General features: G+C 45.9%; 2 protein-coding genes across 2 annotated transcripts; one reads left to right on the plus strand and one right to left on the minus strand.

The window, feature by feature from the left end:
• The first annotated feature begins 6,786 nt into the window (after positions 1–6,786).
• Positions 6,787–7,565, plus strand: LOC139835746 (uncharacterized). The gene is made up of 2 exons (XM_071825609.1): positions 6,787–7,393; positions 7,450–7,565. The coding sequence occupies exons 1-2, from the start codon at positions 6,787–6,789 to the stop codon at positions 7,563–7,565; spliced, it is 723 nt and encodes a 240-aa protein (XP_071681710.1).
• Positions 7,566–7,836: 271 nt separating this feature from the next.
• Positions 7,837–10,255, minus strand: LOC127329207 (pentatricopeptide repeat-containing protein At4g39952, mitochondrial). The gene has a single exon (XM_051355743.2). It carries the CDS (start codon positions 10,245–10,247, stop codon positions 7,899–7,901), a length of 2,349 nt encoding a protein of 782 aa, XP_051211703.2. The 5' UTR covers positions 10,248–10,255; the 3' UTR covers positions 7,837–7,898.
• Between the last annotated feature and the right edge of the window lie 14,893 nt (positions 10,256–25,148).

A 25,148-nucleotide genomic window follows, 5' to 3' on the forward strand; every position in this document is an offset into this window, starting at 1 on the left:
TAGTACCTCCCATCAGGTTTCATGTAAGCACTGATTCCCTCAGCCCAGATCTTCTCCTCCACCTTCTTCTCATATGACAGACATTGTACTTGTCGACTTCATTATCGATGAAGCATCCGAGTTGTACCGCAAAACAACAATGTCACAATCATATGTCACAACTATTGTACAAGCAATGAGTTCAATAAACTTGTCAACCATGCACAATCAATATTGAGAATGCTCTCTTACCGACACGGCGTCCCCGGACTCGACCTCGCTGGAAATGTAGGAGTGGCCGTAGTCCTCCGAGTCATCAAACTCCTCAAACTTCCTCTTATGACAGAGGAGGTCTCACCAAGCTGATGGAATATATACAGATTATTATGTCAATCTAAATTGCAATCATACCAGCATAACACATATACTACAAATCCTTATTGCAATCATTACAATAACAGGCCAAGAACATTATATTTCTCCTACTATGTTAAGGTGAAACATAATTCATCAACCTATCATTAATACTGATCTTAATATCATAGAGTAATCATAGTCAATATTATGTTTCACCTTACCATAATGTTGCTCATAATAATAAATTTCATAGAGGAAATAGAGTCCAGATTCTATAGAGGAATGCCCCTGGAGCAGCAGTACCATAATAATAAGCAATAATTATCACCATAAGATGTTAACTAAGCAGCATTTAGGTGTTTTTAGCTTCTAACACCCATAAGTGGAGGTCCTGCCAAATCATACCTTTTCAAATAATAGATACACATGCTATTATTCATACTGTGGTGATGTACAATTATAGTAACTACATATTTTCCCATATGTTTGTGTACAATCATGTATATATACTAATTGATAAAATTGAACATAACTCAGGATCGCATAATATTTTTACAAAATAAATGCAGGGAACAAATTATTATGTCAATGTTGTTGCCATCATAGCAAGATAACACTCCTGGAGCACAACAACATTACCATAGATTTAGAAATCAATGTGAATCCTAAAGCAATTATGCAATCATGTAATAAAAACTTACTAATGAAGCTCTGTACCAAACAATTGATGATACTACTAACAAATAAATTGTGCACGCGGTAATCAAACCAGATAAATTGTGCACAGGGTATATAAATTGGGGTCACATGACAATAAAACCCCCCTTAACTACGAATGCACACGGATGTCAAACCAGATTAAAAAAAAACCCTTGCCAACATACACAAACCATAGGACAATCTGCTAGATCCATTTGGTCCACAGTAATCAAGCCCTTATCACAATTCATATATGATTCGTCTGTTCTTCGGTTTGATCTAACCCTAATCACCATCAAATAAGGGCAAATAAGCTGAGGAGTTGAGAGGATAGCACATACCAGAGGGTCTTCCTCCATTGGCTGCACATTCAGATCCGGCACGATCTCGCCGCCGAGTCCGTGCTCCTGCTCATCCGCCACCGTCAGCACCAAGCCTCCGCCCGACGCGGCCGCACCACGATGGCTCCATCCACCCGGCACCACATCTGCCTCCGCCACGCCGGTGTTCTTGACCAAGGTAGCGGCGGACGCCCGCGCAGTGGAGCTGCTACCCTCCATCGGCCTCCGATTCGACGGAAATGCGCGGAGAAGAAGGGATTGGAGAAGAGAACTGGCACTGGAGACGGAGTGGAGAAGACGAAGTGGCCGAGGGAGAGGGTTTTCTCCGTACCTGATTTGGGGGGGAAATGGTGGGGCGAGGGAGGCGGAGCAGCCGACGAAGGTTTTATACGTCCCTTCCGCTTCGGTACACGCACGTGACTTCGCCACGTACACGACGGTAGACCGAATACGTACAGAACAGTCGCGGGCCATACGAGCTTGTACCGGGCCTATACGTATCTGTCAGAAACGTCAAATTACGAAATTAACCCTGAATCCGAACGGGTATCGCACGATCAGAACCGTTGATGTGTTTTGACCATTCCACTTTTCGCCAGGGGGGGAGCACCGGAGCAGAAGCGGTTATTCATGAGAGTCTTTTGAAGCGCTTCCATGGAGATCTCCTAGATGCGGCACCAGCGATACCATTGATTTATCACATTCAGATAATCCTGAGGCCAAAAGGCCATGAGGGCACGACTAGCAAATGGTGTTTAGCAAATTATGGTGCAATAAGAAGGAAAAGACCCGATGAAGTTTCATGGGAGGATGCTCTAGAGTTCGCAAGAACCCAGATTTTCAGCTCAGGGACATCATGGCTAGCCTTTTGAAGCTTGGAGTGCGAGATGGGAGAGGGTTTGGAAGATTGAACCGATCGCTGATTACTTTGATCCCCAAGAGATAGGACGCGATGGAGATTAAGGACTTCAGACCTATCAGTCTGGTCCATAGCTTCTCTAAGGGCCTGTTTGGTGTGGCTGGCTGTGGCTGGCTGTGGGTGCTGTGCAGAAAAGCTGCTGTCTGGGAGAAGCTGCTTTTCTGAGTGGAAGTCTTTGGCAAACCAGCTGGCTGTCTGGTTGTAAACTGTTGAATTGTCTAAAACACCCTTACATTAATGAAAAGGTGTACTGTCGCTGCTTCACGTGTAATAAATAGAATATGCATCTAAAATTCAAGTCGCCATACAATTGTCATTACATAACCATTAGGAATATATTTGTCCAAAATACATTTCCACTACATTATACTAGCTAATTCCTCCGTTGTCTAGAAATGAACAACGTGTTGGCAATGTCGTCACGTGTTCCGTTCATGCCTCTTGTGTGTAGTTCAGCCGACACATGATCACTAGGCAAGGTAATTGTTTGCCTCTGGGCCTTGGGCATGTAATCCTCATCAGCATCACATCGATCAAACTGTTTATCACGCAAGTTGGAGTCTCTAATGAAATTGTGAAGCACACAACAAGCAATGATAATTTTCTTCTGTGTAACCAAGTCAAAATGAGGGATGCCTTTCAAAATGCGCCACTTATTCTTCAAGATCCCAAAGATGCGCTCGATGCAATTTCGCAACGATGAGTGGGCATGGTTGAAAATTTCTTCCTTCTTCGTTGGTGGCCCTTCTCGACGGAAATCAGGAATATGGTATGTGTTGTTTTTGTAAGGAGCTAGAAATCCCTTTCTGTTTGGATAACCAGAATCAACAAGATAGTATGTACCTACACACAGGAGAACAAATTTAAGAAATCTGAAAACAATAATGCATAGAAACAAGTGTGCATAATGAAAATTAGAGTACTACCATCAGGAGGGGTTGGGAACTGAAGTGGATACTTGTCCATGCTGTGTTGCAGAATGCGGTTATCATGTACCGATCCTGGCCATCCAGCAACCACAAATGTGAATCTGAAATCGAAGTCACATATCGCTAACAGATTTTGTGATGTGTGCCCATGTCTTCCTGTGTGGTTGACCTCTTCATCTTTTGCAACTTCAACAGGGATGTGTGAGCCATCAATGGCACCAATGGCACCTTTGAAATGAGGATAAAAACGTGCATCTTGAAGTCTTGGATGCACATCCTTGAAAGTTCTATCCACTGGTTTTATATTATCTTTACCCAGTTTGTACAAACAATTCAACACCATATGGAACTTTCTATGAACTGTTTCAAGAGACCGACTGAAATGGTTCTGGACTTGGCTAAATGATTGAGGTGCTCCAACAGTCCATAGAAACATCCCTAGACATTCAACAAATAGTTTCAGCAAATAAATAGTACAAGTTATGGTTCTACTTGTTCATCTCATTGTGCATCCTTTGAAGATAGTCAAGCCTCCCCTCAGATGTCTCAAATGCCGCCAACAACTCTCTATGCTCCCTTTTCACTGCTAGCTTACTAGCTGTGAACATGAGGTCAGTGCCTTCTTTGATTCCACACTCTCGAACCATAGATAGAAACTCCTTCATTGTTGGGACAGAGTCACCCATGCCGCTTGAACCTCCAGCATCCCCCCTTCCAAATGAAACAAGGCTAGTCAAGGCTGTTTTGTAGTCCCTGTAAAAGGGGCTCTCTTTCTCCTTCTCTCCACCACCAAACTTGAGGCGCTTCACGAAGTTTGGTGTTTTTTTGGACGCATCATCGTCATCATCCACTGGAATTGCAGCTTCCTTGTCCGCTCCCGTTTCCTCTTCCCCCGGGATGGCCGAAGATTCTCCGGTTACATGAGCCTTATTAAACATGACATCAAGTTGTGTCAAGTTAGCGGGTGGTCCATATCTGAACTTGCCATGCTCAGGACGATACTGCAAATAGAGTACAACAAATAAATTAGGGAACTATTATCATCGAATCACAATAGACAAGAAGACAACACATAACATGAATATATAACTTACTAGTAGGTGAGTCTGCCACCAATCATTATCTGCATCCATAGTCTTTGTTTCCGGATCCCAACCTAGGCCGGTTGCATTTAGCAACTCCATCCAACCGGTGTATTCTTTTTTTAGAGAATCCCATTTGTTCTTAAATTGCTTCTTTGTTAACCTTTTTCCCGTTTTCTCGGCAAATTTATCCTCAAGATTCTTGTACCCCTTCCTACTCAAATAACCTCCATCCCTATTGTTTGCATTCACTTCCTCCATACAAATGTCGCAAAAAAAACGAAGGTAGTGTGCATCCCAAATTGCCTTCTCCATGGAAACGGGGGACACAAGCTATAACACAGAAATAACTACAGAATTACTATACGAAATAGTTATACAATCACAATGTGGTATAAGCAAGCAAGAAGAAACACATAAAAATAATGTACTGGCATCAATTCATACTCATTCACAATGTGCTATAAGCAAGCAAGAAGAAACTTGATCTATACAGCAGCAATATGGGCAGTCAATTTGGCCCTAACTTGGCATCAATTCATACTCATTCACAGTCCAGATCAATTCACAAATTGAAAACAACAAAGAATTTAACAAATGGGCAGGGGGCGGGGCGGCCTGGAATTGTGCTCACATGCGGCGGGACCTGGAGGCGATGGCGAGGACGGCGCGGTCCTGGGGAGGCGCGGCGTGCGGCGACGGGGACGGGCGGCGTGCAGCGACGGGGACGGGCGGCGTGCGGCGACGGGGACGGGGATGGGGACGGGCGGCGTGCGGCGTGCGGCGACGGGGACGGGACGGGACGGCGGCGTGCGGCGACGGGGACGGCGAGCGTGCGGCGGCGATGGGGAGCGCGGCGTGCGGCGTGCGGCGATGGGGAGGCGCGGCGTACGTCGTCGGCGTGGGGAGGCGCGGCGTCGGCCGGCGGCGATGGGGAGGCGCGGCGTGCGGCGGCGGCAGCGATGGGCAGGGGCGACGTGCGGCGGCGGCTCGGCAACCCTAGCTGGGCGCGGACGCGAGCAGAGGCAAGACGGGAAAAAAGAACGAGAAAGGGAGTCGCTCGGTTCGGGAAGCTCGGGAAGCACCGTTTGAGGTGCTTTTCCCCATCTGAAGGAAAGGGTGTGGCTTTTGGAAAAGCCCAACGCGAAGCCGAGCCCTTTGGCTCGTTTGGGCTGCTTTTTTTGGTGGAAAGCCTCTAAAAGCCACACCAAACAGGCCCTAAGCTGTTCTCCGGCTTAGAGGGAGATTGGGAGAGCTTGTAAGTATGAATCAGTCGGCGTTCGTCAAGAATAGGAGCTTGCATGATAACTTTGTGCTTGTGCGACAAGTTTTCAGGAAAACAAACTCTAGGAGGAATACTGTAGTCTTACTCAAACTCGACTTGTCACGTGCTTTTGATTCACTATCTTGGAGTTTCCTGTTTGAGGTGCTGAGGAAAATGGGGTTTGGAGATAGGTTCCTTAAGTGGATAGCGGTGCTCCTATACACAACGAACACGAGAGTGATCGTAAACGGGGTGCCGGGAGGGCGCATAGTCCATGGAAGGGGGCTGAGACAGGGGGACCCCACTTCGCCCATGCTGTTTGTGGCCGCGATGGAGGTGTTGTCAGCAGTCATAAAGAAGGCGGTGGAGGGAGACATGTTCTCCAACCTGGCGGGCATCTCACCGCTACAGAGAATATCCATTTATGTGGATGATGTGGTACTCTTCTTTAAACCGGAGAGACAGGAGATGTGGGCGATAAAGCACATCCTGCAAAATCTTTGGAGAGGCGTCTGGACTCAAGGTCAACTTCAGAAAAACCACGGCTGCGCTCATTAGAGGGAGCAGAGAGCAAGAGGAGGAGATTGCCGCGATCCTGGGATTTGAGTTGGCCCAGTTTCCCATAAAATACCTAGGGCTGCAGTTAGCCCTAAGACCCCTTACAAAGGCGGAGTGGCAACCTCTTTTGGACCAAGTTATCAAGTGCGTGGCAACGAGGTCTCATCAAGAAGGAAGGGAGGCTGGTCCTAGTCAACTTCGTGGTCTCGGCAAGGGCGGTGCATCAAATGGTGGTGGCGGAGGCCCCGACGTGGTTATTAGAGGAGATAAATAGATGGATGCGAGCCTTCTTTTGGGCGGGCAAAGATAAAGTGAACGGGGGCAGTGTTTGGTGGCTTGGGAGAATATATGTAAACCCAAGGAGGTGGGAGGGCTAGGCATCAAGTGCCTCAGGTTACAGGGACTTGCCCTGCGTGTGGGATGGTGTTGGTTGAGACGCACGGACCCCAACAGACCTTGGCAAGGTTTGCCGGGTTTACTCGACAAGGAGGCGGACAAGGTTTTCAGGAGTCTGTCGAGCTTTAGTATCGGAGATGGCCGCAAAACCCTTTTTTGGTGCGACCGTTGGATCAATGGTTTCACGGCAGAGGAGTTGGCACCAGAGGTGAACGCCAAAGTTCCGACGAGGCGCAAAAATACCAGAACGGTTGCGGAGGCCATGGAGAACAATCAGTGGCTCAATGACATCACGGAGGAGCTCACAGTGGAGGGAGGAGCGCAGTGCATCGGGTTATGGGAGGCGGTGGACACAGTTGAAACTGATGCGACTAGGCCGGACCTTATCAGGTGGAAAGGCTCGGCTACGGGAGATTATTCCTCCAAAAGCACATATGAGATGCTATGCAAGGGGAGCACGAGTTGGAGTATGAGCTCACCTGTATGGAAATCCTTTGCCCCTGCAAAATGCAAAATCTTCGCGTGGGTAGCTTTGAAATACAGGCTTTGGATCTCAGATCGGAGAGCGAGGCTTGGCCTCCAGGATCACCCCGACCCATGCTATACATGCCTACAGGAGGAGGACAAGGTGGATCACATCCTCACTCAGTGCCCATATGCGAGGCAGGTCTGGTTTGATGTGCTACGCAGCGCTAGTCTCAACATACAGGAGCAGGGACTGGACTCTAACTTGGAGAGATGGTGGACTGAGGCGAGGAAGAGAGTGAGGAAACTCGACAGAAAGAGGTTCGACTCTGTGGTCATCATCACGGCGTGGACATTATGGAAGCAAAGGAACGCGAGGGTGTACTTTCTTATCTATGACATATGTAAAATCTGCATTTGTTTTTGCGTAACACAGATAATTATGCACTATGAGCTAAAGTGGAGATAACTGGATTAGGAGCATTGTACAAACATCCAATGAAGGAAGATACCTTCGTCAATGTCAGCAACATCATCAGAGATAATGAGAGCACTTTAGCCACCGAGCTCTACTGAAGAAGATAATGCACAGCCAAATCAGAATAAGATAACATCAACGCATAATTCAAGATACTTTTCGCATCAGCGGAAGTACATGATAACAAGTTATGACAACATATAGAGAACACACCTTTAGCCATTTGGGCAGAAGCTGTCAGCTAGTCATTATATCTCTAGAACTGATTCCAGATTTTATGTAAATGAGTGAATGCAATACCTGATCAGCAGCATTCTGATCAAGATTTTCAGGATTATCTCTGTTTTATACAATACCAAACCTGTCTCATTAGACACAGATTAACTGCGGTCAATTGGATATATTACACTTCCACAGACTGGGCTGCAGACTTAGGCATAATTGTTAACTCTTCCCCAAACATCAACCGTACTCCAGCCTACACCTTTTTCCACTCCATGATTCTTCATCTTATCTCTTAGTTTCTCTATCTCACCCCATTTTTCAGCACTCCCATATGTATTCGACATTAAAATATAGTACCCATCATTTCCCGGGTCAGAAGCAAAAGCCTTCTTTGCAACTCTTAACCCCATCTCGAAGTTGTCATGCATTTTGCAGGCACTAAGCAAAGTTCCCCATACCCCACCGTCAGGTTCTATTGGCATAGCCAAAATCATATCTTCTGCTTCTTGGAGATGCCCAGATTTCCCCAGGAGATCCACCATACATGCGTAATGCTTCAGGTTAGGCTCAAGGCGGTATCCGCCCATTCTAGTGAACAGCTTCCTCCCCTCGTCAACAAGCCCTGCATGGCAACAAGCAGATAGAATGGCAAGAAAAGTGACACTGTTAGGCTTAATCCTTCCTCCCTCCATCTCATTAAATAATTCCAGTGCTTGTTTAGCTTCGCCATGCATCCCATATCCTGATATCATCACATTCCATGTAACAGCATCCCGTTGGAGCATAGAATCAAAAATTCCTCTTGCAGTACTAAGTTGCCCACATTTAGTATACATATCAACAAGCGATGTACTAATAGATACATCAGACCCCAATCCCATGTTTTGCACATACGAATGTATCTGTTCTCCACGTTCCAATGCAGACACATTTGCACAAGCTGAAATGACAGTAATCAGGGTAGCTGAGTTGGGTTTGACATCTTCTCTGAGCATCTGATCATATAGCAACAGGGCATCATTTGAATGTCCCAGATGAGAATAGCTGGATATTAGTGCATTCCAGGTGACAACATCCCTCCTCAATTTGGCAACACCAAATATTTTGCAAGCAATGTCAAATTTCCCACATCTTCCGTACATGCCAATTAATGCATTATCGACTGAACTTTCGTCAAGCAAGCGTTTGATTGAATAACAGTGAGCTGATTGACCTAATCGTAGTTTGCCTAGCCGAGAACAAGAAGAGATCGTGGAAACCAGGCTGTTGATGTCACACACAAATTCATCGCGATATGTGCATTGCATTTCTCGGCACAGGTCCAAGCATTTGACATCAAGTCCAGCTTTGCAGTACCCTACAACCATCAAACTCCATGATTCCTCATCCCGTTGATGCGACATTCCAAAAACTGTACCTGCCATATCCATCAATTCAAATTTAACATACATTGAGATCAAAGCATTGGCAACCAACACACTATCTCCAAAGTTTCTCCTCATTATAACTGCATGAAAAGCCTTCCCTCTACGCACATTACCACTGTTTCCTAACCCTGAGAGTACACAACTGACAAGAACCTCATCTGGCTGCAGACCAGACTCCCCCATCTCCTGGAACAACTCCATGGCCTCACCAGCAAGCCCTCTCCTACAATAGGCTCCAATCAAGCTAGTCCAGGTAACCACGTCTTTCTCTGGCAACTCCGGAAATAAAATGGACGCATCCTCAGTCATGTCGCACTTTGCGTACATTGAGAAAAGCGCGGAAATCACCAACACGGAATCTCCAATCCCTTCCTTCACCGCATATCCGTGCAAACATCTCCCGGCAGACAGCTCCCCTAGAACTCCACAAGCCTCCAACCCACTCTCCATCGTCCGCGCATTTGGCCTCGCCCCGCCATCACCGGCGAGCCTAACCATCTGCACCAAGTATCCCATTCCCTTCCCACACTCCCCATTCCGCACGCACCCAGAGACCACCGCGGTCCACGCGACCACGTCCCTCTCGGCCATTTCGTCAAACAGCTTCACAGCGTCACCAACGCTGCCGCACCTCGCGTACATGTACACCAGCGACGACGAGACCGCGACGGAGCCATCGCCATAGAGGAGGCCGAACTTGACGGAGTAGGCGTGCACGGAGGATCCGACGGGGAGGGCGGCGAGCTCGGCGGCCGCGGAGGCGGCGAGGGGCGCGGTGAACCGGGAGGGCCGCGCGCCAGAGGCACGCATGCGGCGGTGGGCGGAGAGCGCGGCGGCGAAGTCGGAGGCGCAGTGGTGGGAGCGGAGGAGGGAGTTCCAGAGGAAGGTGTCGGGGCAGGGGGAGGCGGAGAAGGCGAGGGCGGCGAGGCCGGGGCGGCCGGAGGAGGAATAGGCGGAGACGAGCTTGGCGGCGAAGTCGGGGCGGGAGGAGAGGCCCGAGGTGACCGCTGCGGCGTGGAGGCGGAGGAGCGCCGGGAGCGGCGGCGGAGCCGCCGCGGAGGGCGAGGCTAGGAAGTGGTACAGGAGGCCGAGCGCGTTCGGGGTTGGAGGAGGACGAGAAGGCGGCATTGATTCAAACGGGCTGATCAGTTCGAGTTTACGTGGCAAATATCCTATGCAAATGGATGAGCTTGACCAGCGGCACGGGAGCTCGTGGACGCCCCAACGAATGGCGCCGTCGTCCTCGTCGTCTGGGCCATACCTGGGCATGTGTCGGGCCGGGCCGGGCCTCGGGCCGGCCCGAGGTAGGCCCGACGCAAAAAAAATCGGCCCAAGCCCGGCCCGGCCCGGCCAAAAACACACCAAGCCCGCCGGGCCGTCGGGCCGTGGGCCGGGCCGTAGGCTTAATCTCAGTTTTCGGGCTACCTAGGCCCGGCCCGGCCCGGGTGTCGGGCCAACATATCTCGGCCCAGGCCCAAGTTTTTCGGGCCGGGCCGCTCGGGCCGGGCTGCCCATGGCCAGATCTGGTCTGGGCCGGCGTCGAGATCCGGCAAGTCGACTCCTCCACCAGCGATGCCAAGAGTCATCAAGTAGTCGGCGTCTCTACCGCCGACCAGAGGATGCAGCAGCGGCGCCCTCGTCATCCGTGAGGGGGGCACCGGTCGTCGTCTCCTTCGCGCGGCCGCAAGAGGAAAACGTCCAACAAGGACGCCACAGCGGACGCCGCCGCGTCCCAGCTCGCCGAAGAGGAGGTCAAGCGGGCCGAGGACGCGGCAGTGGCTGAGGCGATCGCGAGGTCGCTGGCCGACCTCATCCCCGCCGACAACGCCCTCCCGATGGACGCCTCGCTCGCTTGGTCCAGGCAGGACTGGGAGAGGCAGGAGGCGGAGCAGCAGAGGCATCTGCTCGACTTGGCGGCCGCGCGCCGCCCGAGCCACACCGACCACACCCACCGCACCCGTCGCACCCGTGCCGCTGGTCAAGCTCGAGGAGAGCAGCGACGACAAGCTGTATCGGCCGACGCCGCCACACGGTGACCCTCGGTTCAAGCCGTTGGTACGGAGACGTCCGCCAGAGCAGCCAGCAGGCGCCGCCGCCCAAGGACGTCGGCAACTCCAGCGACGACGACGACGGTGGCGACTACACGGTGTTCTACAGCCATTTCGGCATGTAGATCGCCGTGTTTTAGCTTTAGTTTATGTTTCCCTCTGTCCGAATTCAAATATATTACGAATTCGGCCTATATATGTACGAACTCGCCTATATATGTTAAATATCTCTAAATTTCACTCTGGTTTTGTCTGTATTCGCCTATATTTGTTCAAATTTTACATCACCATGGACTCGCCGCTGGGAATATGGGCCTCACCAGACCAAATGTTACATCCTGTAAGGGTATTTTACCCTTATCCATTATTTTGGTGACAATGACACCGTGCTAGTGTATTTGGACTAATACATGGCTACAAGATGATTCCCAGGTATTAGCCAAAGAGGTATAAAGGTGTATCAATGGAAGAAGAAGGCAATGGAGACCCCCCCAATTCGACGAAAGAATCAACATGATTTTCTCCGTGTCCGGTCACATGGTCTTGCCGGACCGGCCCTGGCACCGGCCAGCCCGGTCAGGACCGGCTCCGGCGCTTGTGCCATCCGGGCAGGATCCAGTAAAGGGGGCAAGCCCTCCGGTCGCCGCCCGGTTAGGACCGGCCCATCCGGTCACCGGCCCGGTTGGACCGGGCTACCGACCGGCTGCCCCGGCGCCAACCGGATTTCGCGCTTGTGCCATCCGGGCGCATTCCAGTATGCCCAGAAGCTCCTCCGGTCAAGCTCTGGTCCCTGCTCCGGTTGAAACCGGCCGGCCCGGTCGAGAGCCCGGTCTGACCGGCCTGTGCGCCGGCCGGCCCGGCGCCAAACCCGGTCAACCGGATTCCTCGAAGAAAATCTGATGTGGCAAGTTGACCAACGGCCATTTTTCGAAGAACACTATAAATAGGCCTTCTCCTACCTCTGAACAGTTAGGCACTACACTACAAGTTGTTCTTGAGCTCTCTCTCTCTTACTCCATTGCTAGAAACACCAAAAGCCTCAGATCTCCCTCCTCCTCCACCCAAACTCAAATCCCTCCGGGGAATCGTTAGAGGAGGACCCGATCTACCGTTCTACCAAGCCAAATCTCATTCCCCCTTGTATTCATTGAGAAGCTTGCTTCCTAGGGTTCCTTGGAAACCCTAGGTGGGCAAGAGGAGTCCGGAAGCATCCGGGCTGTGGATTTGCTCCGGGCAAGATTGTGAAGGTTTGGAGGCTACCTTAAAGTCTACCACAAGTGAGTGAGCTATTCCTTCGTGGGATAGGCTCCGGAGAATAGGGTGAGCCTTCGTGGCGCGGGGAATCCTTCGTGGGACCTCCACTCCTCCAAACGTGACGTACCTTGTTGCAAAGCAAGGGAACACGGGAATACATCCTCGTCTCCGCGTGCTATCGGTTATCTCTAAACCGAACTCCTTACTTGTGATTTAACTGCCTGTGAGAGCCTTCGTGCTTGAGTTAGTTGTATCCTCATATAGGTTGCCTCACCTAGTTTGCATTAGGCTCACCTTTATATTCCGCAAAGCCTAATATTGCAAAGAAAGAATTAAAATCTGTAGAAACCTATTCACCCCCCTCTAGGTTTACCATCTCTATACTTTCACATCCATCTGGCGGTAAATAACTTCGGATTTCGGCCTGGGGAGCCCCCACGGCTGAAGATGCTCTTACCACTCACCGGTGGGCAAAAAAACCGATGACCGAAACCGAAAAGACCGAGACCGAACCCGAAAAGACCGAGACCGAAATAACCGGTAAAATATTGGGTAGAAAATTTTATAGACCGAATTAAGTTTGGTAAATTCGGTCATTTTGTTCTAAGTAACCGAATAGACCGAACTTTTACGTAAGACTATCCCAATCTTTAGATTTTGTGATATGCGTGAGATGTGATATTGTTGAATGTTCATAAACTTCTCTAGCATTGTTACATTTTTGTTTAGATTGTTGAACATTTATTCGTGCCAATTGATAATAATATATGCAGTGAAAAAAACATCCTAAATACATCTAAAATGTTGCCAACCTTTTACTAAATAATGTCTAAGTTTTCTATTGACAACGTCGGCCACACTGTTCGGTCATGACCGAACCCGAACTCGAATTATTAGGTACCCGAATTTGTTGGGTAGTAAAAGTAACAAGTATATTTCGGTCTTCATTTTTTTCTGACCGAATTTAAAATAGACCGAAATACAAAAACCGAATTTTCGGTCATACTTTCAATTGGTTACCATCTCTATACTTTCAATTGGTATCAGAGCCTTGACTCTTATTAAGGGCTTCACCGCCTTAAGAGTGAGATGGATAAACTCTTCGAGGGTCTAGATGACGACTCTAACCTTTCGGTTAAAGAGATGAAATCTAGATTCTTGGCATATGATGCCGAGAAGAAGAAAAAGGAGGATGAGCTACAAAACCAAATGACAGAAATGACTGCCATACTTAAGAACCTAACTGCGGGTGGAACTCCTAGTGGGGCTTCGGCCTCTAAGGAAACCTACCATGATGTTAACCATGACTATCCCAGAAACACTTCACCCATGCCTCATATAAACTATAGTGGGACCGTTCCCCATTACGATGGAACTCACTTTCCACATTGGAAATCTGCTATGGAATCTCATATTCGCAGCTGCAGTGTGGAGCTATGGGAGCTCATTGTTCATGGACATCGGGAGCCACAAGATCCTACTCGGTTGACCTCCACCGAGTTCTACAACCGTCAACTCAATGCATCCGCACGTGACAAGATTAGAAGTGGCATCAACCGCAAGCTTCTTGATCAAGTCGATGACATTGTCTCCGCTAAAGAGTTGTGGGATCGGATCGTAGTACTCCAAGAGGGAACCGATTTGATCCAATCAGCTCTTTATGAGACCGCAAAGCAAGAGGCCCACCAGTTCATGATTCGAGATGGAGAATCCGTATCCGATGCCTATGCTAGGCTTGGTGCTCTGAAAGTAAGGGTCAAGGGACTTGGTGCTGAGAAGTACAATGACGGCTTCGAGATGAACGAAGCCTTCATAAAATCCAAGGTCATTGCTATGATTGCCGTCAAACAAGAAGACACCAACCTTGCACTCAACTTGCAAATCATGACCAAGAGTGCCGATCTCAACTCCGATGATCTAGTCTCCTATGTGGCCGCCAATGAAAGCATGGCCAAAGCCGGAAAGAGGCTCAAGGCAATGAACCGTGTTGATGAAGCCTCACACAACCATGAAGCGTCACACAACCTTGCTCTCAAATCTAGAGCCGACCATGGAAGCAAAGAAGACTATGAAATTGAAGAAGATGAAGAGATGACTTCAACTAGTGACATCACTACCGACTTTACTTTCTTTGCCAAGAAGTACAAGGCAAAGTTCCCAATGTTCCTCAATGACAACAAGAAGAAGAGAACTTGCTACAATTGTGATGAAGATAACTGATGTCTACTTCCCCCCTCCTTTCCTGTAGACAGTGTTGGGCCTCCAAGAGCAAAGGTTTGTAGAACAGCAGCAAGTTTTCCCTTAAGTGGATCACCCAAGGTTTATCGAACTCAGGGAGGAAGAGGTCAAAGATATCCCTCTCATGCAACCCTGCAACCACAAAGCAAGAAGTCTCTTGTGTCCCCAACACACCTAATAGGTGCACTAGTTCGGCGAAGAGATAGTGAAATACAGGTGGTATAAATATATATGAGCAGTAGCAACGGTGCCAGAAAATATCTTGCTGACGTGTAGTTGATGGTGGTAGTATTGCAGCAGTAGTAACACAGTAAAACAGTAAACAAGCAGCGATAGCAGTATTTAGGAACAAGGCCTAGGGATTAGACTTTCACTAGTGGACACTCTCAACATTGATCACATAACAGAATAGATAAATGCATACTCTACACTCTTGTTGGATGATGAACACATTGCGTAGGATTACACGAACCCTCAATGCCGGAGTTAACAAGCTCCACAATTCAATGTTCATATTTAAATAACCTTTGAGTGTAAGATAGATCAAAAGACTAAACCAAGTACTAACATAGCATGCACACTGTCACCTTCATGCATATGTAGGAGGAATAGATCACATCAATACTATCATAGCAATAGTTAACTTCATATTCTACAAGAGATCATGATCATAGCTTAAACCAAGTACTAACACGGATGCACACACTGTCACCATTACATCGTGCAGGAGGAATAAAACTACTTTAATAACATTGCTAGAGTAGCACATAGATAAATTGTGATACAAACACATTGCAATCATAAAGAGATATAAATAAGCACCTCACTATGCCATTCAACAGTGAATAAGTATTCTGTGAAATATAGCCTAAGAGACCCACACGGTGCACACACTGTCACCTTTACACACGTGGGACAAGGAGTCTCCGGAGATCACATAAGTAAAATTCACTTGACTAGCAAACGACATCTAGATTACAAGCATCATCATATGAATCTCAATCATGTAAGGCAGCTCATGAGACTATTGTATTGAAGCACATAGGAGAGAGATGAACCACATAGCTACCGGTACAGCCTCGAGCCTCGATGGAGAACTACTCCCTCCTCATGGGAGACAGCAGCGTTGATGGAGATGGCGGTGGTGTCGATGGAGGAGCCTTCCGGGGGCACTTCCCCGTCCCGGCGGCGTGCCGGAACAGAGACTCCTGTCCCCCAGATCTTGGCCTCGCGATGGCGGCGGCTCTGGAAGGTTTCTATGGGTTTCGTCGAACGTATCAGGGTTTTCGCGACGGAGGCTTTAAATAGGCGAAGAGGCGGCGCCAGAGGGTCGAAGGGGTGCCCACACCATAGGGTGGCGCGGGCCCCCCTGGCCGCGCTGGCCTAGGGTTTGGTGGGCCTGTGCCCCCCCTCTGGTCCTTCTCGTGTGTTCTGGATGCTTCCGGTGAAAATAGGAACCTGGGCGTTGATTTCGTCCGATTCCGAGAATATTTCGTTACTAGGATTTCTGAAACCAAAAACAGCAGAAAACAGAGGCGGCACTTCGGCATCTTGTTAATAGGTTAGTTCCAGAAAATGCACGAATATGACATAAAGTGTGCATAAAACATGTAGATAACATCAATAATGTGGCATGGAACATAAGAAATTATCGATACGTCGCAGACGTATCAGCATCCCCAAGCTTAGTTCTGCTCGTCCCGAGCAGGTAAAACGATAACAAAGATAATTTCTGGAGTGACATGCTATCATAATCTTGATCATACTATTTGTAAAGCATATGTAGTGAATGCAGCGATCAAAACAATGTATATGACATGAGTAAACAAGTGAATCATATAGCAAAGACTTTTCATGAAAAGCACTTCAAGACAAGCATCAATAAGTCTTGCATAAGAGTTAACTCATAAAGCAATAATTCAAAGTAAAGGCATTGAAGCAACACAAAAGAAGATTAAGTTTCAGCGGTTGCTTTCAACTTGTAACATGTATATCTCATGGATATTGTCAACATAGAGTAATATAATAAGTGCAATATGCAAATATGTAGGAATCAATGCACAGTTCACACAAGTGTTTGCTTCTTGAGGTGGAGAGAAATAGGTGAACTGACTCAACAAAAAAAGTAAAAGAATGGTCCTCCATAGAGGAAAAGCATCGATTGCTATATTTGTGCTAGAGCTTTGATTTTGAAAATATGAAACAATTTTGTCAACGGTAGTAATAAAGCATATGTATCATGTAAATTATATCTTATAAGTTGCAAGCCTCATGCATAGTATACTAATAGTGCCTGCACCTTGTCCTAATTAGCTTGGACTACCGGATCATCACAATGCACATGTTTTAACCAAGTGTCACAAAGGGGTACCTCTATGCCGCCTGTACAAAGGTCTAAGGAGAAAGCTCGCATTGGATTTCTCGCTATTGATTATTCTTCAACTTAGACATCCATACCGGGACAACATAGACAACAGATAATGGACTCCTCTTTTATGCATAAGCATGTAACAACAATTAATAATTTTCTCATTTGAGATTGAGGATATATGTCCAAAACTGAAACTTCCACCATGGATCATGGCTTTAGTTAGCGGCCCAATGTTCTTCTCTAACAATATGCATGCTTAACCATAAGGTGGTAGATCGCTCTTACTTCAGACAAGACGAACATGCATAGCAACTCACATGAAATTCAACAATGAATAGTTGATGGCGTCCCCAGTGAACATGGTTATCGCACAACAAGCAACTTAATAAGAGATAAAGTGCATAAGTACATATTCAATACCACAATAGTTTTTAAGCTATTTGTCCCATGAGCTATATATTGTAAGGTGAATGATGGAATTTTAAAGGTAGCACTCAAGCAATTTACTTTGGAATGGCGGAAAATACCATGTAGTAGGTAGGTATGGTGGACACAAATGGCATAGTGGTTGGCTCAAGTATTTTGGATGCATGAGAAGTATTCCCTCTCGATACAAGGTTAGGCTAGCAAGGCTTATTTGAAACAAACACAAGGATAAACCGGTGCAGCAAAACTCACATAAAAGACATATTTTAAACATTATAAGACTCTACACCGTCTTCCTTGTTGTTCAAACTCAATACTAGAAATTATCTAGACCTTAGAGAGATCAAATATGCAAACCAAATTATAGCATGCTCTATGTATTTCTTCATTAATGGGTGCAAAGCATATGATGCAAGAGCTTAATCATGAGCACAACAATTGCCAAGTATCACATTACCCAAGACATTTATAGCAATTACTACATGTATCATTTTCCAATTCCAACCATATAACAATTTAACGAAGAAGAAACTTCGCCATGAATACTATGAGTAGAAACTAAGGACATACTTGTCCATATGCTACAGTGGAGCGTGTCTCTCTCCCATAAAGTGAATACTAGGATCCATTTTATTCAAACAAAACAAAAAATAAAAACAAACCGACGCTCCAAGCAAAGCACATAAGATGTGATGGAATAAAAATATAGTTTCAGGGGAGGAACCTGATAATGTTGTCGATGAAGAAGGGGATGCCTTGGGCATCCCCAAGCTTAGACGCTTGAGTCTTCTTGATATATGCAGGGGTGAACCACCGGGGCATCCCCAAGCTTAGACTTTTCACTCTTCTTGATCATAGTATATCATCCTCCTCTCTTGACCCTTGAAAACTTCCTTCACACCAAACTTCTCATAAACTTCATTAGAGGGGTTAGTACATAATCAAAAACTCACATGTTCAGAGGTGACACAATCATTCTTAACACTTCTGGACATTGCTCAAAGCTACTGGAAGGTAATGGAACAAAGAAATCCACCCAACACAGCGAAAGAAGCAATGCGAAATAAAAGGCAGAATCTGTCAAAATAGAACAGTCCGTAAAGACGAATTTCTAATAAATACTTCCGTTGCTCAGATCAGAAAACTCAAAACTAATGAAAGTTGCGTACATATCTGAGGAACACGCATGTAAATTGGCATATTTTTCTGATTTTTCTACAGAGAAAACAGCCCAGATTCGTGACAGATAGAAATCTGTTTCTGCGTAGAAATCCAAATCTAGTATCGACCTTCGATTAGAGGCTTCACTTGGCACAACAAAACACAAAACTAAGATAAGGAGAGGTTGATACAGTAGTAAACAACTTCCAAGACACAAATATAAAACAAATTACTGTAGCAAAATAACACATGGGTTATCTCCCAAGAAGTTCTTTCTTTATAGCCATTAAGATGGGTTCAGCAGTTTTAATGATGCACTCGCAAGAAATAATATTTGAAGCGAAAGAGAGCATCCAGAGGCAAATTCAAAACACATTTAAGTCTAACATGCTTCCTATGCATAGGAATCTTGTAAATAAACAGGTTCATGAAGAGCAAAGTAACAAGCATAGGAAGATAAAACAAGTATAGCTTGAAAAATTTCAGCACATAGAGAGGTATTTTAGTAACATGAAAATTTCTATAACCATATTTACCTCTCTCATAATAACTTTCAGTAGCATCATGAGCAAACTCAACAATATAACTATCACATAAAGCATTCTTATCATGAGTCTCATGCATAAAATTATTACTCTCCACATAAGCATAATCAATTTTATTAGTAATAGCGGGAGCAAATTCAACAAAGTAGCTATCATTATTATTCTCATCAAGTGTAGGTGGCATAGTATAATCACAACAAAATTTACTCTCCATAGTAGGTGGTACCAAAAGACCACTATCATTATAATCATCATAAATAGGAGGCAAAGTATCATCAAAGAAAATTTTCTCCTCAATGCTTGGGGGACTAAAAATATCATGCAAACCAGCTTCCCCAAGCTTAGAACTTTCTATATTATTATCAACAATGGTGTTCAAAGCGTTCATACTAATATTACTACCAGCATGCAAATAAGATTCCATAGGTTTTTTAATTTTCGCATCAAACAATCCATGTTTTAAATCAGGAAATAGAATAAGAAGATCATTCTTGTCCATTATGCCAAACTAGTGTAAACAAGAAACAAAAAGATGCAATTGCAGGATCTAAAGGAAATAGCTTTGAGTACTTACAACGGCGAAAATAGCTTAGTAGCCAAGATCCGGAGTGTGAGTACCTTTTACCTTTCCTCCCCGGCAACGGCGCCAGAAAATAGCTTGATGTCTACTTCCCCCCTCCTTTCCTGTAGACAGTGTTGGGCCTCCAAGAGCAGAGGTTTGTAGAACAGCAGCAAGTTTTCCCTTAAGTGGATCACCCAAGGTTTATCGAACTCAGGGAGGAAGAGGTCAAAGATATCCCTCTCATGCAACCCTGCAACCACAAAGCAAGAAGTCTCTTGTGTCCCCAACACACCTAATAGGTGCACTAGTTCGGCGAAGAGATAGTGAAATACAGGTGGTATAAATATATATGAGCAGTAGCAACGGTGCCAGAAAATAGCTTGCTGGCGTGTAGTTGATGGTGGTAGTATTGCAGCAGTAGTAACACAGTAAAACAGTAAACAAACAGCGATAGCAGTATTTAGGAACAAGGCCTAGGGATTAGACTTTCACTAGTGGACACTCTCAACATTGATCACATAACAGAATAGATAAATGCATACTCTACACTCTTGTTGGATGATGAACACATTGCGTAGGATTACACGAACCCTCAATGCCGGAGTTAACAAGCTCCACAATTCAATGTTCATATTTAAATAACCTTTGAGTGTAAGATAGATCAAAAGACTAAACCAAGTACTAACATAGCATGCACACTGTCACCTTCATGTATATGTAGGAGGAATAGATCACATCAATACTATCATAGCAATAGTTAACTTCATATTCTACAAGAGATCATGATCATAGCTTAAACCAAGTACTAACACGGATGCACACACTGTCACCATTACATCGTGCAGGAGGAATAAAACTACTTTAATAACATTGCTAGAGTAGCACATAGATAAATTGTGATACAAACACATTGCAATCATAAAGAGATATAAATAAGCACCTCACTATGCCATTCAACAGTGAATAAGTATTCTGTGAAATATAGCCTAAGAGACCCACACGGTGCACACACTGTCACCTTTACACACGTGGGACAAGGAGTCTCCGGAGATCACATAAGTAAAATTCACTTGACTAGCAAACGACATCTAGATTACAAGCATCATCATATGAATCTCAATCATGTAAGGCAGCTCATGAGACTATTGTATTGAAGCACATAGGAGAGAGATGAACCACATAGCTACCGGTACAGCCCCGAGCCTCGATGGAGAACTACTCCCTCCTCATGGGAGACAGCAGCGTTGATGGAGATGGCGGTGGTGTCAATGGAGGAGCCTTCCGGGGGCACTTCCCCGTCCCGGCGGCGTGCCGGAACAGAGACTCCTGTCCCCCAGATCTTGGCCTCGCGATGGCGACGGCTCTGGAAGGTTTCTGTGGGTTTCGTCGAACGTATCAGGGTTTTCGTGACGGAGGCTTTAAATAGGCGAAGAGGCGGTGCCAGAGGGTCGAAGGGGTGCCCACACCATAGGGTGGCGCGGGCCCCCCCTGGCCGCGCCGGCCTAGGGTTTGGTGGGCCTGTGCCCCCCCCCCCCCTCTGGTCCTTCTCGTGTGTTCTGGATGCTTCCGGTGAAAATATGAACCTGGGCGTTGATTTTGTCCGATTCCGAGAATATTTCGTTACTAGGATTTCTGAAACCAAAAACAGCAGAAAACAGGAACTGGCACTTCGGCATCTTGTTAATAGGTTAGTTCTAGAAAATGCACGAATATGACATAAAGTGTGCATAAAACATGTAGATAACATCAATAATGTGGCATGGAACATAAGAAATTATCGATACGTCGGAGACGTATTAATAACCACTTTGCAAATGAGTGCCCTTATGAGAAAAGGGTAGACAAGCCAAAGTTCATCAAAGGGGTCAAGCCAAGATTGAAGCCGAACCCAATCAACGATCGGTACAAGAAGAACAAGGGAAGAGCTTTTGTTGGGGCCGAGTACTTGTCCGATGAAGAAGAGGAAGATGAGGAGAAGGAGGCTGGAGTGGCCGGTTTAGCTTATTCTAAGCCCGGGTCACTCTTCACATATGACTACTCCAAAGATTACTCCACGGAGAATGATGTTGGCTCTTCCTTCATGGCAAGAACAACTCAAGATGATGACTCCGATGACTCTCCCTCCTCTCCAATCATTGGCTCTTGTCTTATGGCAAGGGAAACCAAGGTAATGGAACCTCTACCTTCCCTATCTAGTGTTCTTGATGATGAAAACGAAGATCAAGAAGAATTAATTATGCTTAAGGAACTCTATGATGTTAGATGCACCCTTCGTGGTGAAGCTCTTGTCAAGTTTGATTTCTTGATGGACTCACTCAAAGAAAAGGATGAGTCCATTGAGGAATTAGAATATCAATTGAATGAGAAGGAACGGAGATTCAATCTCCTAAGACAAGAGCTAAAAACCGAAAGGTGCATATCTCAAGGCCTTAAGCAACAAATTGAAACTTATGAACTTGATAAAGTTAAGGACCTAGAAACTATTGATAGGGCTCAATTATTGACCCAAGAGCTCAATGCCTCAAAGGAGGAACTTGAAGTTGCTCATGCTTCTCTCACTAGGGATCTTGACCACCTTGAAAGAGCTAACAAGCTTGTCAAGGATGAGCTCAAGAAACTTGGAGAGAACCATGATCTACTTCAAGAATCCTACAAAAGGGCTCTTGGATCAATGAAGGATCCCATTGATGTTGAAAAGCTTGCTTGTTCCTCCATTTCCTTTACTAGTGAGCATGCTAAACTTGTTGAGGAACATATTCGTTTACAAGAGGAACTTTCTTTGCATGTTGAGACCAATGCATATCTTGAGTCCTTGGTGACCAAATATGGTCTTGACTATCATCCTAATGAATCTTCTTGTGAGCAAGCATCTATTCTTGAGGAAAATGTTAGGCTAACAAAGGAACTTGCAAAGTTCACCACCGCCAAGAACAAGATGGGATTGGATGACCTCTTGAGTAAGCAAAGGTCAAACAATCAAAAGTATGGACTTGGATATGTCCCCAAGTCCCACAAGAAGAACAACTACAAGAAGGAGAAACCCGCTCAAGATAAGAACAAGAAGGTCACTAACAATGGCAAAGCCTCAAAGGACAAAGCCACTAGTGGTGACCGCACGGGGCCAAACGATCACTATGCATTATTTGTTGATTATTATGGTGATGTCTATGCTAACTATGTTGGCCCTCCTAATGGCTATGCTTATAGAGAGTACTCAATTTGGGTACCAAAAGATATTGTTGCCATTGCAAAGGAACCCATTAATCGATGGGTTCCTAAATCCTCTACTTGATTTTGTAGGGGTATTCCTCCGGTGGTCCAAAATGGGTGTTTGATAGTGGATGCACCAATCATATGATCGGAGGAAAAGGTGTGCTTGATCAATTCATTGAAGATATCAACAAGAAGTCAAGCATTACCTTTGGTGACAACTCAAAGGGAAAGGTACTTGGGTATGGCAAGGTAGCAATCTCTAAGGACTTGTGCCTTGAGACGGTTATGCTTGTTGAACACCTTGGCTATAACTTACTTTCTATATATCATCTTGCCGATGCCGGTTACAATTCATATTTCACTAAATATTATGTGCAAGTCTTTAGGAGTGACAATCTCAAATTGGTCCTTGTTGGATATGTGGAGAACAATCTTTACGTGGTTGACCTCTCGAAAGAGAGCCCCTCCTTCTCCACATGTCTAATGGCGGCCAAGCATGACGAAGGATGGTTGTGGCATCGCCGCCTTGGTCATGTTAACATGAGGAATCTTAAACAACTCCTAAAGGGTGAGCATATTGTGGGACTAACCGGCGTTTCTTTTGAGAAAGATCGTGTTTGTAGTGCATGTGTAGCCGGAAAGCAACTCAAGAAGAAGCATCCCATCAAGAGTATTGTTACCACATCTAGGCCTTTGGAGCTCCTTCATTTGGACCTCTTTGGGCCATCACATTATGATACTCTTGGTGGGAGCAAGTATGGACTTGTCATTGTTGATGATTACTCAAGATACTCTTGGGTCTTTCTCCTTAAGTCTAAGGACGAGACCCATAGAGAGTTCATCACCTTCGCCAAGAAAGCTCAACGTATGTATGAATCCGAGATCAAGGCAATTAGGACCGACAATGGCACCGAGTTCAAGAACTACACTATGCAAGAGTTTGTTGATCATGAGGGCATCAAGCATGAGTTTTTGGCGCCATACACTCCTCAACAAAACGGTGTTGTTGAAAGGAAGAACCGGACTATCATTGAGATGGCAAGAACCATGTTGAGTGAATTCAACTCACCCCACAACTTTTGGGGAGAAGCCATCTCTACGGCCGTCCACTACTCCAACCGGCTCTTCCTCCGTCCCCTCCACAACAAAACCCCATACGAGCTCCTTACCGGTAACAAGCCTAATGTCATGTATATTCGTGTCTTTGGATGCAAATGCCTTGTTAAGAACAACAAAGGAAAGCTCAGTAAATTTGAAACTAGAACCATAGAGGGTATATTTGTTGGATATGCGGAGAACTCTCACGCCTATAGATACTACAACCGGTCCTCCGGGACCATTGAAGTATCTTGTGACGTGGTGTTCTTGGAGGATAATGGCTCCCAAGTGGAGCAAGTTGTTCCATGTGTTGCAGGTAATGATGATGATCCATCTAGTACCATCAAGCATATGGGCATTGGACACATCCGGCCCATGGAGGTTCATAATGATGATCAAGATGATGGAGTAGATGTTTCAAGCACGCCACAAGTGGAGCCTAGCTCAACTCAAGACGAACCATCAAGTGCAACTCAAGAACCATCCTCTACTCAAGATGAGTCTCAATCCGAAGAACAAGAAGAAGATCCTCATTCCATGGAGCAAGATCATGATGACGATCACGAAACATCCTCAACTCATGATCAAGCTCAAGTGGTCCCTCATGATCAAGTATTAGCAAGAGATGAATTCATTGATCATGAAGGAACCGTTCGGAAGATCAAGGCCGCTACAAGGGCAAGTGACATGAAAGTGGATCAAGTCCTTGGTAGCATCTCAAGAGGAGTGGTAACTCGTAGACACCATGCATTACTTATCACTTATTGTCAACATCATGCTTTTGTGTCTAGTTTTGAACCACTTAAGGTACATGAAGCCTTGGTCGATCCGGATTGGGTAATTGCCGTGCAAGAAGAATTGGAGTGTTTCACTCGTAATGAAGTATGGTCTCTAGTTGAGAGACCCAAGGATCATCGCATCAATGTCATTGGGACCAAATGGGTATTCAAGAACAAGCAAGATGAGAATGGCATTGTTATACGAAACAAAGCAAGGTTAGTGGCGCAAGGGTTTGCCCAAATAGATGGTATGGATTTTGAGGATACCTTTGCGCCTTGCAGTCTGCCTTGAAGCTATTCGTCTTTTGCTTGCATTTGCATCTTTTCACAATTT

The sequence above is a fragment of the Lolium perenne genome, chromosome 2 (assembly GCF_019359855.2).
Source record: "Lolium perenne isolate Kyuss_39 chromosome 2, Kyuss_2.0, whole genome shotgun sequence".
In the NCBI taxonomy this organism is placed as follows: Eukaryota; Viridiplantae; Streptophyta; class Magnoliopsida; order Poales; family Poaceae; genus Lolium; species Lolium perenne.